The sequence below is a fragment of the Catharus ustulatus genome, chromosome 24, assembly GCF_009819885.2.
Source record: "Catharus ustulatus isolate bCatUst1 chromosome 24, bCatUst1.pri.v2, whole genome shotgun sequence".
NCBI lineage: Eukaryota > Metazoa > Chordata > Aves > Passeriformes > Turdidae > Catharus > Catharus ustulatus.
Window position 1 is genome coordinate 719,538 of NC_046244.1, and position 15,333 is coordinate 734,870.

The window sequence follows — 15,333 nt, forward strand, 5'->3', positions numbered from 1 at the left end:
GGCTCCCAGCCCTGAGGAGGGGGTAATTGCAGGGCAGGGAGGAGGTCGGGGTGGGATAGCGGGGCTGTGTCCCAGCCCTGCTGAGCTCCGCACTTTCCGCTCCTGGATCATTTCCCGTGGCGCGAGGGAGGCGGCGGCAGCCGCGACGTTGGAGAATCCCAAAATGAGTGGTGTTCCAGGAAATGGCTGCTGTGTAATTTGGTGAGGTTACAGCTACCACGGGGCTCCAAACCTCAACTATCCTCTAAAGAGCACCCTGTGGGCACAGCCAAAGAATGCCAGAATTATCTGGGTTGGAAGGGACCTTAAAGCTCATCCCACTGCACCCCCTGCCATGGGCAGGGACATCTTCCACTGGACCAGGTTGCTCCAAGCCCTGTCCAGCCTAGCCTTGGACACTTTCGGGGATGGGGAATCCACAACCCTTCTGGAGGCAGTCAGAGGGAGGAAGTGCAGAAATACAGGGCTTTGCTGCTCACAATATTTGCTGCAAGGACAAGTTATTTACTGAAACTCCACCATCTTCCTGCTTTCTACTGAAATTCCCAGCACAGGAAGGGAAATTCAGTCCAGCTCTTTGCACTCCCCTGTCTTGCTGTCTCCCCCTTCGCTCCTATTTTCAACCCATTAGTTCCTGAACTTTGCTCCCTGCATGCCAGGGAAGCACTTTTCTCCCTCATTTTGGTAACTCCAGCCCTGAACGCTGAACTCCCTGAATTTTTCATGTCAGGAACCAAAATCCACCTTTGGATTTGCTCTGTCACTCCATGTGCCTGTGCCAATTTCCAAGAGTTTTACAGCAGATGCTTTGGGGAAAGAGTGAAATCAGGCTACAGAGCGCCAGGATGCGGAGAGGCTTGAAGAGCACATCGCGCTGGGTACGGATTAAAGTGCCCCGGGAATGCTGCCTGTTCAATCCCGAGTATTACACACATAATCCTGGTGGACTGAGTCTTCAAGGCAAAGGCTGGGCTGCCTTGGAAGGAGCTCTTGCCGATAGATGTCAGCACAGCCTGCCCGAAATTCCCACGAGCACCTTTCCTTCCCAGCTGATGGTGCAGCCATGGGATAGTGGGGTTTTATCCCACTGACCCCACAATGAACAGGGAGGTACCTGCCCAGGGGGGAAGGCGCTGTCAGAGACCCAGGAAAACGGAATAATTGGATGTGAAACGATCAGGGAATTTGTGTCCAGGGAAACCATCACGCCTGGGTGCCTCCCACGCCTCGGGAAGGAAGGATCGGCTCCCTCTGGGGTGCAACACATTCATGAGATGTGAGACACCACAAGTATCAACAACCCCGTGTGTGGCTCCGGCTTTTTGAGCCTTTTTCCTGAAAAGGAAATATACTGAAGGATGCTTTGTCTGAGCCACAGTTCACAAATTCCTCAGCTCCAACCAAACTCGGACAAGCGAGAAATTAAATTCTCCGCAGGGCTGGGAAATCAAACGTCGGGAAAAAGGAAAAAAAAAATCCTGATGGAAAAGAAATCCCTCTTGGAAAATCGAGACTAACTTCTGCCTAGGTTAAAGGGATGACCTGCACGATGGGATCATTAAAATGCGAATTGTTCTCCAAGTGCTGGCTTTCCAAGGGGGAGGAGGGAGTACCCGGTACTACTACTACTAGTACTAGTACTACCTACTAGTACTACTAGGAAGTATTTTTGCTCAACCCTGGAAGTATTCAAGGCCAAGCTGGACAGGGCTTGAAGCACCCTGGGATAGTGGAAGGTGTCTGTGGCAGTAGAACAAGGTGAGACCCCAAATGTACTGAGGGAAGAGGGAAACCAGAGGAACTCAAGGGAAGAGGGAAACCACATGCCCACTCAAGCACCCACTTCCCTCTCCCAGCCTCCTCAGCTTTTCCCTCTATTCCCTTCCCACAGGTCTCCTGCCACGTCAGGCTGAGCTATCCGGGCAGGGCAGGAGGGCATCCACAGGCTGAGGGATCATTCCCTGAGGGAGTGTTACAGTCTGACTCCCTGCCCTGCTGACCGAGGCAGCCGAGCCCTGCTCCGACGAGCCCATTTCCCACAGCAGCGAATACTTTTCCCCCATGTTTTGCCCACGGATAAAAACTGGTTGAACTTCCAAGCCCTGCGGGGCACGGAGAGCAGGGAACGGAAGAGGGGAAGCGCTTTGGCCTGCTGGGGTGGCAGCTCACCCGACTGAGCCCGCCCCTGGTCGTGGGCACATTCCCACCTCCCTGGGCAGGTAATCCACGGCTTCTTCAAAGCCATTGCCGGCTGCCTCCGGCACCGCATTCCTGGGAGACAGCGGCTCCCGAGGCGCAGGCACACCTCACGGTAATGCTGAACTGCCTCTGCCCCCTGCCCTGCAGCGGCTCCCGAGGCATAGGCACACCTCACGGTAATGCTGAACTGCCTCTGCCCCCTGCCCTGCAGCTCCAGAGCAGAAAGGAGGCCCGGAGTGACTCGGTGACCTTGGCGGATACCGGGAGCCGCTGGAAAAGCTGTGGGAACGCAGCATTGATAAGGATAAACCGATGCCAGCTGGAGAGAGGGGGAGGATGCAGCCAGGTAGGGTCGGGGGGAGGGAGGAATGTGGGAAGCAAGGCCATTTCAGATGTGGGATTCAGGAACGGGAGGCACAGGAATGTTTCCCCTGGTGGTGGTGGTGGTGCTCATCCATTTCCCATCCCACTGACCAGGAAAGCCCTTCACCCTGCCAGGCTCTCCAAGCAGGTGCCTTTGTGAGTCGGGAGCAGATTCCCTGGCAGCAGAGGGACCCCAGAGAGGGATCTTCTGGCTTTTCCTGCCTTGTTCATGGAAGGCACCTGTGGGACAAATCCTCACAAACAGTTCACCACACGCTCATTTTGCAGTGGGGTTTATACCTGCATGTCCCTGGGACTGATCCATGCCATGCATGGCAGGGTGGCCATCCAAGGATGGATGCCAGTGGAATGTGGTTTGGATCCAGACAACAAAAACCTCAGAGAGGTTAAACACAGCCAGAAAGGCCACGAGCTGGAGGAGGACAGAGCCTGGCAAATCAAAGGGAGGACAGGTGTTTGCTGTAAACTTAAACCCGTGGATTAATCTGGAAAACAGCAGCACCTTCCCAACCAGGCGGCAGCTGACATAGAAAAAAAAAAAAAAGCTTTCACTTGATTTAGGTTGATTTTTTTATCTCTTGCCCTTGAGATATTTCATATTGAACACCACAAATTCCATTAGAGACATTTTGCAAAACCAGTCAGGCAAAGAGACAAACAAATGAACGTCAGATGGATCCAGGGGCTGGGAACAGCCCTGCTCCCACCTTGGAGCTGCCAGTCCACCCTCTGCAAGGGCAGGAATGAACTCCAAACTCTGTATCCAGGGACACTGCTGAAGAGTTTGTCTGTCAGTGGCTTGGCAGGAGTGGTCACTCATCTCTTTGTAAAACTGGGAGCCCAAAAAAGGAGAAAAAAATCAATATATTTAAACTGGAGGAAACAATTCCAAGCGACCTGTGCTGGGACAGCCTCTGCCCCAAAGGGTGGCACGGGACAAAGCCTTGAAAACCCTGGTTTTGTTCCAGAAGGGCAGAAATGAGGGGTGGGATAAGGAAGAAATGAAGTGTGTATAAGGAAAAATTTGGGTGAGGAGGAAACTGGGTGTGTGATAAGGAAGAAATGGAGTGCAGGATAAGGAAGCTCCAGGCAGGAGGCTCACAGGATTAAAGCTGAGCTTCAGGACTCCAAGGGCCTTTGGATAGTGGTGGGAAAGCCATTGATTTTTGGAGGATAACATGGAATGTTTCAGCTCTGCAGAGGTAGGAACGGGCCTTACTGCCACCAAACACAAAGAGCAACGAGGAAATAACCACTCAGAACATGAAAAGAGCTGGAAAAAGCTTTCCTCTCTTCCAGGCTCACCAAGACCGCTCACAGCACAATGGATTTCCATCCATCCCATTAACCTGCTCCACTTTGGAGCGCTCAGCCATAATTAGAGAGGTTACTCCATGCCAGGAATCAGCTCTTGGATCCTCTGGGCTCCTGGGAGGACAACAGCGACCACACAGCTGCGACGGGCTCAAGGTGATCTCGAGGTTTTTATAAAACTCAGCTTTGCCTTCAATCAGACAGGGCTGTGGGGCCAGAGCTCAAAGGCACAGGGGGACACCAAGGGAATTTTGCACCCAGAGTTTTAGTCAGGTCAGGATTTTAGGGGGTTTTAATGCCCAAAGCAAGGCTATGCCTAGGATCCCTGTGAGGGAAGTGACTGCAAGGGGAACAGAGATGCAGTCTGGGGTCAGGGTGGAGCACCCCAGTTACTGCTCTGCAGGAAAAAGAATCCAGAATCCTTGAGGCTCAAAAAGCCCCCCAGGACCAGTGAGTCCAACCTGTGCCCAGTACTTTCCTTGTCACCCAGCCCAGAGCTCTGAGTGCCACATCCAGGCCGTCTTGGACACCTCCAGGGATGGGCACTCCAAACCTCTCTGGGCAGCCCCTGCCAATCCCTGAGCACCCTTTCCATGGGGAAATTCCTCCTGATGTGCAACCTGAGCCTCCCCTGGCCCAGCCTGAGGCTGTTCCCTCTCCTCCTGTCCCTGTTCCCTAGGATAAAATCCCAAATCCCTCCGGCTGTCCCCTCCTGTCAGGGAGTTGTGCAGAACCAGAACCTGAGCCTCCTTTTTTTTCCAGGCTGAGCCCCTTTTTCAGCTCCCTCAGCCTCTCCTGGTGCTCCAGGCCTTTCCCAGCTCTGTTCCCTTCCCTGGACACACTCCAACCCCTCCAGGTCCTTCCTGAGTTGAGGGGCCCAGGACTGGACACAGCTAATGCAAAACATAACCCTGAACTGAATGAGCTGCACAATTTGCAGTCACACATAAGGAGCTTCCCACTATTCCCACACCTCTGTTATTCCTCAGAGTCCCCCCTATCCCTTGGACAGCCCTGTTCCTGTCCCAGTGGGATTCATTCCCTGAGTGCTGGTGCTGCTCTGGTTAGTGGCTGTGCAGGGCCGGATGCCATGGGATCCTATGGGATCCTGTGGGATCCTGCAGGATCCAGCACCACCTCCTCTCCTTGGGAAGCCCACTCAGTCCTTCCCTGTGTCTCCTTCAGCTCCACAAAGCTCCCAGAGCTGAGGAGATCCCAACCAAGGAATTCACTCCGCAGCAGGACCAGCACCCTGAAACTCCACTGACTGTTTGGAAAATTGTTTTGAAAACTTCACCACTGTTTTCTAGAATGGGGAGATGAAAACAAGGCTGGGCTTCTTAGCTCGGGGCAAGGTTTTTGCACAGCTTTGTCAAGGCCAAACCTCTCTGCTCCACGAGCGATGGGGAAGTTTTTCCACCAGGACCACATCTGACAGCAGGAGTCTCTCCCGAGTCTCTCCTGCCTCCTTCGGGCCAGTTGCCTTTGTTGACACAACACCATCAAAGGCACCTTCCCCTCAATCCCAAAAGGAAAGCTGATCCTCCCACTCACGGCAGGGAGGGGGCTGGGGGAAGAACTGAGCCATGAGGAACCGCTGGCAGAGGGGTTTTACTGCATCCTGCTAAGGCCACCCAGGAGGTTTAAGCACAAACTCCAGGGTGGAGGGCTCTGCTCATTCCCAGGCTGGAGCAGGAGGGAGGATCAGCCATGGCATTGTGAGGACAGAGAGGATCAGGGTATCACATGGTGGAGTTCTGCCTCCAAGCCTGGTTTGATCCCAAAATCCTGAGAAAGATGAGAAGTTTTCCATCTCCCCAGGGACAGAAAACATCTGGAGAGAAGTCCTGGGGAGGTACCTGTGCCAGGGCAAGGGTGGCCCAGGGCAGCAGCACCAGGAGTCTCCTCCCAGCAACATGAAAAGTGAAGCCTCGGGGCTCCTGAACTCCTGTGGGATCAGAGAGGGATATCCCAGCCTGGCAGCAGGAAAATATACAGGGACAGGGAGGGACGGGGCCCTTGCCAGCCCTCCTGCCTCCCCGGGCAGTTGCAGGAAGATGGGAGCAGAAGGAGGATGATAAAACAGACCCAAGAGGAGTATGTGCAGATCCTACAAGACTTCAGCAGGAATGCCTCTCCCTGCAAAGCTCTGGTCTTTCCAGCACCACTACTGACTTTATAAACACAACAGGCTCAGTTTTAAAGGGAAAAAGTTTTCACCTCTGTGCCATGAACCCCTGGAGAGAGCAAAGCTCCTGGCCTTTCTCTCCCTAATTAAAAAAGGCATTTTCTGGTGTGGTTCTGGCTGAGAGAGGCCAAGTGCAGGACTCTGAAGAACTGGAACCAAGGAACCCAGGGAGGGGTGAGTCTGCAGAGAGACACAGCCTGAAACAGCCCAGGGCAGGAGGAGACTGCCTGGGGACATGCTCCTGATTCTGCCTGTGAGTTATCCCTGCAGGATGTGTGGACAGGAGGCTCAGGTGGTGCTAAAGTAGCTGGGGCTTCTCTGAGAGCCTCCAGCTGTGGATGATACAATTCCTCCAAAACCATCTTCCCCTGGCCCCTGGAACTTGCTATAGTAGATAAGGTATCCTAGATACCAAGGTTGAGCCAAATTCCTTAAGAATTTGGTCACTCTCCTAACACTTTGGAAGATAATTGGTTAGAAATTAGTCTGTGTAATTGGTCAGTTCACCTTTAGAACTTCTCACTTAGATTGGATGCTGTTCTTTGTATAAACTTTTATTGGTTGTAGTTTGAATCCTCCCTGAACCTATAAATATGGCTGTCTGCCCTTTGTTCTGAGAGATCCCTGCTTGACCACCCTTCCCATGAAATAAAGACTCTAGTGGAACTCGGCAAGTGGGGTCTCTGGTCTTTCTCTGCTGATGCTATTCTGAGAGATAGCTACATGTTAGCACTCTCTGGCCCTGGCAAATACCACCAGGGACCTAAAAAGAAAAGCCACATCCAGCAGCTTCCCCTGCACAGGGAATGGTGGGAGCTCACCAGGAGTTTCACAGGTCTGGATGGAAAGAGGACAAACCTTCCCTGCCAGCAGGGGAGCAGACCCAGGGATGAATCCCAGCTTGGCCAAGTCCAGGCATCAGCAAAGGCCTCAACATAAACCCCTGCAGCTCCCATTGTATGAAGTCATGGAATCATGGAATCATGGAACGGTTTGGGTTGGAAGGGACCTTAAAGCCTATCCAGTCCCAGCCCTGCCATGGGCAGGGACACGTTCCACTCTCCAGCCTGGCCTTGGACACTTCCAACCTGTGCCAGGGCCTCATCCCCCTCACAGGGAACAACTCCTTCCCAATATCCCATCTGACCCTGCCCTCTGGCATTCCAGGCCCTTGGCCAAAGTCTATCTCCAGCACTCTTGGAGCCCCTCCAGGTACTGGAAGTCCTGGGACTCTCTGTTTCAAATGGGGTTTGGTTTCTTTCCTGGCTGTTCAGCCCATTTTTGGGGATCAGCAGGGACTCTCACCACTGAAACCAGCTGGACTCACAGGAGTGGAGCCTCACCCTGGCCTCCAGCTAGATAAACAAATTCCAGCATAAACCACCCCCAGTCCTCCATCAGGATGCTCTGAGCACAGATGGGCTCAAATTCCAACAAGTGCCCAGGTTAACTGTGCAAGTGAGGGCAAGGAAAGCATCCCCCATCCCCCAACACATGGGAAAGGCCTCTGCCTGCCAGAGACCACCTACCCTGGGACAGCACTGCAGCATCCCACACATGGGGCTGGCAATTATCCTGCTCCTGCTCCAGCAGATCCTGCGTGGGATGGGAAGGGGTGGGAGCAGCTCCACAATGGCCAGGAGAGCTGAAGGGAGAAGAGCTGGCAAGCACCTTTCAAAAACAGAGATCCTGCTGCCTACCACCCTCCTTTCCAGAGCTTCCAACTCCACCAACAGCTCTCCAGAAGAGCCAGGCAACAACTCTCTTGTGCTGCTCCAGCCCCATCAGTCACATGTCAAAGCCATTGTTTCAGATCTAAGCAAAAAAATACTTTGAAACCTCAAAAATTAGGGTTTTTTGAAGTAATTATCTCCCTCCTCCGTCTCTGAGACGAAAGAAACCCAGGCCAATTATTTCTTTGAAGGCTAAATATTTACTCTCAGATGAAGCAGCTAGGGCTGGAGGGGAATTATCCAGCTCTGATGTCATCTCATACCTGGGAGCCAGAAAACCTGGATGAAACCAGGTAGGAACAAACAGCAACAACAACAACAACAACAACAACAAAAGGATGTTTTCTGCTGGAAAAGCCTCTCAGAAAGGGATGAAGTTGTGTCCAAGACATTGTGCTCCCATTGCCTGCCCAGGGCTTGTCAGAGAAGATGCTTAACAAGGGCACATGTGGAGTGTGAGGGAACCCTCCGAGCAAGACCTGGCCTTGGGAAAGAGCTTATTCCAGAGCTCTGGAGTCTGTGGGGCAGGTGTGGGAACTCCTCCACAACAATTAGCCTGCACACAAAACGAGTGGTAATCAATCAATGTCACCTCTTCGGTTTTTCTTTTAAAAAACCCTCTCCTGCCTTCTTTACATCCCAGGATTTCAAAGCTCCCAGCTTCTGCCCCCTCCAGCCACTCTCCTTTCCCAGGCAGGCGGTGCCAACCCCCACGTCAGGGCACCCAAAGGAGGAGCAGGAGCTGTGTGGATCCCACCAGGGGTGACTCATCCCTTTGGAAAAGCAGGAACCGGAGCGCTCCCTGTTCCCGGCCTCCGGTTTCAGTTGCGATCCCATCTGGCCCATGACAGCATGCAGGAACATCTCCTCGGGGGATCTTCCCGTGGGACCTCGCCCCGCCATGCATTCCCACAGGCTCCACAGGCCCCGTTGTTTGGGAGCTTGTTTGGGAGCGCTGGGATGTGGCTCCCTGGAAGCCCGGGGCCGGCTCCGAGCCATGTTCAGTGAGGGAAGAGCTGCCCGGGCTGCAGGGATCCATGGCCTGGGGCACAGCAGGGCTCTGCAGAGGCCAGGACCCTTTTCACCCTCCCCTCCCCAGCCCCAGCAGGGCAGGATGGACGGCAGGAGCCCATCTGGAGGGGTGGAGTTAGTTTTCCCCCTTTTTAAATCCACAACTCCATAATTGACCCCTGTAGGAGTCACACAGGGACTGAGACACAAAAATCAGAACACAGGGGAAGTGCGGCTGGAGAGCTAAGCACCAAGTGAGGTGTTCACAGCTGGAAACTCCCAGCTGACACCAACATTTGGGACTTGTTCCAGGTCCCTCTCCAGCTCTCCTGGAGCCCCTTCAGGCACTGGAAAGGGCTCTGAGGTCACCCTGGATCCTTTTCTTCTCCAGGTGAACATCCCCAGCTTTCCCATATCCTTCTATATCCATCTCCACATCTATCTCCTTATTCCCTGGATTTCGGAGGACTTCAAGTGCCAGACAAGAAAATATTTTCAATAGTATCTGAGCAGTCCACAATACTTAAGAGCAGAGGACAGGGAATTCTGAGCCCAGTAAGGAGTGCTGGTGGATGCTCCTTTTCTCCTTCCCCCTCCTGCCAAAATAGCTTCTTTAACGCTGATTTCTTCCCCGTGCCTCAAGAGCTTCCCCCAGTTCTGTTTTCCTCAAAGTTATTTTAGTAGAATTCAGAAATTCTACTAAAAGGAAAAAACCAAATTGTTGTGGCTGACATTTCCAGCACAAAAACCAGTGTGGGAAATAATCTGTGGTGTCTTTCTGCCCAGCTGAGGTTGCCTGGACAACAGGAATAAACCTGCTTTTCCACACTCTTCCACCTGCATGGGCGTGTCTGCTCCACTCCCCAAAATACCTAGAGTGGGAGCCACTGGAAGGAGTGAAGAAAATCTCAGCTTTGAGACCATGATTCTCACCATAGCATCACGGAATGGGACCCAGTGTCACCCCCTGCCATGGGCAGGGAAACCTTCCACTCCCCAGGCTGCTCCAACCTGGCCTTGGAACTTTCAGGGATGGAGGGACAGCCACAGCTGCTCAAGGCACCCTGTGCCAGGGCCTCCCCACCCTCACAGCGAACAATTCCTTTCCAATATCCCACCTGACCCTGCCTCTGGCAGTGAGAAGCCACTCGCTGTGTCCTGGCCCTGCATCCCTTGTCCAAGTCACTCTCCAGCTCTCCCAGAGCCTCTTCAGACCCTGGAAAGGGCTCTGAGATCTCCCTGGAGCCTTCTTCTCTCCAGTCTGAACAATCCCAATTTCTCAGCCTTCTGCAGGCTGAACAATCATCACATCTTTCTATTGCAGCGCGAAAAATCCCAACTCTCAGACACAGGATTTCTGCATTTCTCCAGGACAGAGCTCAATCCCGGAAGGCAAACGCTGAGGCACACACAGAAACAGTGAACCCGACCCTGGGGAGGAGGGATGAGGCACGGGGGGAACTCACCTGAGGCCAGGGGCCGGATCCACTCCTTGCTGTTGAGGTCGAGTCTCCAGAGGTCGTTGAAGGCAGCATTGCAGCTGCTCTGAGTGCAGCCCCCGAACACGTACATGGACTGGTTGGCATCATAGTAACATGCACCTGCAACAGAACACAGCTCCTGTCACTGCTCTGTGTGTGCCCCACACAGCTCCTGTCACTGCTCTGTGTGTGCCCCACACAGCTCCTGTCACTGTCCTATGTGTGCCCCACACAGCTCCTGTCACTGCTCTGTGTGTGCCCCACACAGCTCCTGTCACTGTCCTGTGTGTGCCCCACACAGCTCCTGTCACTGTCCTGTGTGTGCCCCACACAGCTCCCGTCACTGCTCTGTGTGTGCCTCACACAGCTCCCGTCACTGCTCTGTGTGTGCCCCACACAGCTCCCGTCACTGCTCTGTGTGTGCCCCACACAGCTCCCGTCACTGCTCTGTGTGTGCCCCACACAGCTCCCGTCACTGCTCTGTGTGTGCCCCACACAGCTCCCGTCACTGCTCTGTGTGTGCCCCACACAGCTCCCGTCACTGCTCTGTGTGTGCCCCACACAGCTCCCGTCACTGCTCTGTGTGTGCCCCACACAGCTCCCGTCACTGCTCTGTGTGTGCCCCACACAGCTCCCGTCACTGCTCTGTGTGTGCCCCACACAGCTCCTGTCACTGCTCTGTGTGTGCCCCACACAGCTCCCGTCACTGTCCTGTGTGTGCCCCACACAGCTCCCGTCACTGTCCTGCGTGTGCCCCACACAGCTCCCGTCACTGTCCTGTGTGTGCCCCACACAGCTCCTGTCACTGCTCTGTGCCCCACACAGCTCCCGTCACTGTCCTGTGTGTGCCCCACACAGCTCCTGTCACTGCTCTGTGCCCCACACAGCTCCCGTCACTGTCCTGTGTGTGCCCCACACAGCTCCCGTCACTGCTCTGTGTGTGCCCCACACAGCTCCTGTCACTGCTCTGTGTGTGCCCCACACAGCTCCTGTCACTGCTCTGTGCCCCACACAGCTCCTGTCACTGCTCTGTGCCCCACACCCAAGCCCTTTCCTCCCCCGAGAAAAGCAGCCAGGCTGCCCCAGCTCCCCAGAACCACAGGGTATCCCTGAGCAGGGTGAAGCTCCAGCAAGAACCTTCCCAAGAGGATTATCCCCTCAGGCAGAGCTGCTCCTCAAAGTGCAGAGAAAACTGCCTTAGAAGCCTGTAATTAATTTGCTTAGCTGTGATTAAGGCACTCAGCTCACTGACCTTTCCTGAGCCAGTTCACACAGCTCACAGACCCTGCTCTGTGCACCCAGGGCGGGGGTTTGTTCTCTTTTCAGGGTTTCACCTCATTTCATTAAAAAACCCCACTAAAACACAGGATCATCCATGGGCACTCTATCTGCTCCCTGTGGGAAAGGAATAGGCAGCAAGATGGGGAGCAAGGAGGGAACACCATGTTTGACAACTCCTCAGGGAAATCAAGACCTTTTTGCCCCAAAACAAGCTCTGCAGCAAAACAAAATCCATGGAAGTGTCTGCCTTTGGCAAGAAGTATCTGCAACATCCAGGTACCTCTGGCAAGAGGGAACTGAAAGATGGAGCAGGGAGGCCTTGCTCAGCTTGTCTGCCTTGGGGGCTGGGCCGAATTCCAGGTTTCCTGTAAAATTCCATGTGGAATAACCCCAGGGCAAAATCACTGAGGTTGTGCTTTCCTACTTCATTTTAGAGTCATTTTAAGCTGCTGAAGATAAGGAAGGCAGAGCAGCTTGAGGGAAAAAAAAAGAAAAAACCAGAGAAAAATAGGAAAAAGCAAGCACAATGAAAACTGCAGTTTATTCCAACCTGTAGGAATCCCACAGTGGGATTGTTGGGGCTGTTCTGTGCAGGGCCAGGAGTTGGACTTTGATGATCCTTGTGAATCCAGCTCAGGATATTCTGTGATTCCATGACATGCTTATATAGTTTCTATCAGTTGTAGAATAAATCCAGGGGAAATCATGCACATCCCTGATGGTTTTAGGGCTTTTTTGTGTGGGAAACACTAAATGGATTTAGTTGGGGTTTTTTTATGTCCCAGCAAAATTCAGTTACCCCAGTTTCAGCACTACAGAAGTGGCTTATGTTTGGAAATGAATCAATAATTTTGATATTTGAAGACACTGATGCTCAGAGACAGCAGAGGCAGCTGGTTCTGACCACACTCCTGACTCCCTGTCCTGAGTAAAGAATCATCGAAGACTTTAACCCAGAGCAGCCGACAGCCAAAGCAGAGATGACTGGGAAGGGAAAACCAAATGGGAAGTATATTCCCTTCACCATAATTGAAGAACATTAACCTCTGAAACTTGGAGAACATGAAATAAATTAACCCATCCAAGTTCAAGGGTTGTGTTTCCCACTGAAGAGATGGGAAGGGGCCAGCTGGGCTGTAAATCCCATTCCACACAGTCCTTGGGTTAGAGGGTGGCAGCCCTTGGTGCTGGCCTTGGACACTGCCAGGGATCCAGGGGCAGCCACAGCTGCTCTGGGCACCCTGTGCCAGGGCCTGCCCACCATCACAGGGAGGAATTCCTTCCCAATATCCCATCTGACCCTGCCCTCTGGCAGTGGGATGCCATTCCCTGTGCCCTTCAGGCACTGCAAGGGGCTCTGAGGTCTCCCTTGAGCCTTCTCTTCTCCAGCTGAATGCCCCCAGCTCTCCCATCTCCCTCTAACTCCATCTCGATCTCCTCACTCCCTAAAATGCCACTGTCCTACTCCTTGCAGTGCAGGGCCTGCCTGCAGTCAAAAATGTGGGGACATTGAGCAAGGCTGGGTGTGCTGGGAGGAGCTGCAGCTCTGCTCCGGGGGCAGCCCATCCTGTAAAACAAACATTCCAGCTCTCACCGCTCCCAACGGGTTTGTCAAACCCACAAATTGCTGTAATTACTCACTCAGGTTTGCCACCAACCCCAGGCTCCGTGGAAACAAAAACAATAAATCAGGGCTTAACATTAGTCACTCCTCCAGCAAAGGATCAATATCCTTGGCACAACGGTAGGCATTCCTTTGCTGCTTTTCCGTTTCTGCATTCCTGAGCCTCCTGACATCATTTTCCGGCTGTGGGCAGTGATTTCACCCCATGACTCATCACCCTGCTATGACCTCGCAGGTTCATACATAAAACAACTCGGTGACTCCTGCAAACATCACCCAAAAACCCCCAAATATGGAGGATTTCTGCCCTAAACACTCAGTATTATTGATGCTTCATGTCCTGCAGCTCTGCAGCTTCAGTCAAATCCTCTGGAAAAGCAACAGCTTGTCCATAGTTTGTTCTCAGCTATGATCCCTGCCAAGCACTCCCTCCCCACGGCAGTGCCTTCCATTCATTATTCCTTATCAAGGACTTTTACCATTCCTCCCTTCAGGACTGAGAGCAGACAGGTTGACCTCCAACTGCTTAAAATTCCCCTCCTTGTCCATTTGTGCTCCCTGTGAGCACTTCTGGGATAGTTCTAATAATTCCTGGAAGAGAGAGCGAGCCCCAGACAGAGCTTTGATGGTAGCACTGACTCGTGCCTGGGTGGTGACGTCTTCCCACAAAAACTGGCAAACCACTCATCCCTCAAAAAGAGCTCTGTGAGTCCTCTCTGCATCCCTCCTTACTGCCCAAACCCCCTGTTCCCTCTGCCTCAGCTCACCGTCATCCCTTCGGATTTTAGGTTCAGAGATTCACTTTGACTTTTCCGGAACTGGCGATTTGCAGCTTCACTTTAATGCTGGAATCTTGCCTGCAGGCACAGAGCACTGCTGCAGGGAAAGCAGAGGCTGCAGATCTGGGCAGCTGCTCACAAACCAATCCGTTTAAGTCAGCAAACAAGTTAATCCAGATTAGCTTTATGCCCACAAAATGCATTAATAACGCTGCCGTGGCCACAGGGCCGGGCAGAGCCGGGGCACTGTCACCAAGCGAGGCTAATATGGATTACACGCTCTGAGGGTAGTGGATTTAGGGAGACAACTCACTTTGGAGCCAGGAAGCCCGTGGCAGGCAGCAGGATAAAGGAAAGACCACACAGTGCTCTTTGGGGCAACTCTGAGCCTTTTCCAGAGGATTTCTAGCTGGCCTGAGCACTCAGCAGTTGCAAAAACACTGCTAAAATTGAAGGGAAACACATACAAATGTGGAATCATTAATAAGCACTTCACTAACGTTGCTAAAAATGAGTTGTGAACTGTGGAGCCTTTTCATCCTTCAGGAAAGTGAGGATATCTTGGCAAAGCACAATGACTTCACCAGAGCTCCCCACAGCGTCTCCCGGACTTGTCCTGACAGGAGGCAGAGCAGCGGCTGCCTCATAAATTATTGCTTGGGAAGATGAAAATGTGATGCCTGCTGCTCTTGGAATGGCAGGGCTTGCACAGTGTTTATCTTCCCTCAGAAGAATGCAGTTTGCTTCCTGCAAGAGTTGTCCCCCAGAGGGCTCAGACCCTGTGCTGGAGTCACAGGATGGAATTTTTGTTATGTTTTTTTGGTTGGAGCTGAGGCAGCTCAATTCTACTGCACTCCAAAGAACAGGATTTATTTCATTATCTTTCCCTCAAAGGCACTGTGTTTAGGTATCTTTTCCCTTTGTGTTCTCTTCCAGAATCTTGGAAGCAGGGGAAGAATTCACCGAAACATTGAGTGGTGCTGAATCGCTCCCTTCTGTCAGCAAAACCACCTGCAGCTCTGCTCGATTTGAACCCAGCACACTGGAGAACTCCCAATTTTCCTCACAGATGTAGAGGACCTATGAGAGCAGCTGGTGCACATCCCTGAGTGCTGCACTTCTCAAAACTCACTGGCTTTGATGGGAATGACTCCACTCCAGGGGCTGAGGGAGGGGTTGTTGAGGAGGATATAAAGCTCAGGCCCAGATCCTGGGGGCAGGTCTGGGTCCCTCAGGACAAGAGGGACACGGAGGGGCTGGAGCATGTCCAGAGATGGGAATAGAGCTGGGAAGGGACTGGAGCACCAGGAGAGGCTGAGGGAACTGGGAAAGGGACTCA

At 52.9% G+C, this 15,333-nt stretch overlaps 1 protein-coding gene across 3 annotated transcripts in view; it reads right to left on the bottom strand.

Moving 5' to 3' along the window:
* The window catches only part of FBXO42 (F-box protein 42), a 45,062-nt gene that overhangs the window by 11,552 nt on the left and 18,177 nt on the right, over positions 1-15,333 (bottom strand). For all 3 annotated transcript variants that reach the window (XM_033079599.1, XM_033079598.1, XM_042779956.1), the window contains exon 4: positions 10,296-10,430. In XM_033079599.1, the coding sequence (XP_032935490.1) occupies positions 10,296-10,430 (135 nt within the window). The remainder of the gene's footprint in view (positions 1-10,295; positions 10,431-15,333) is intronic.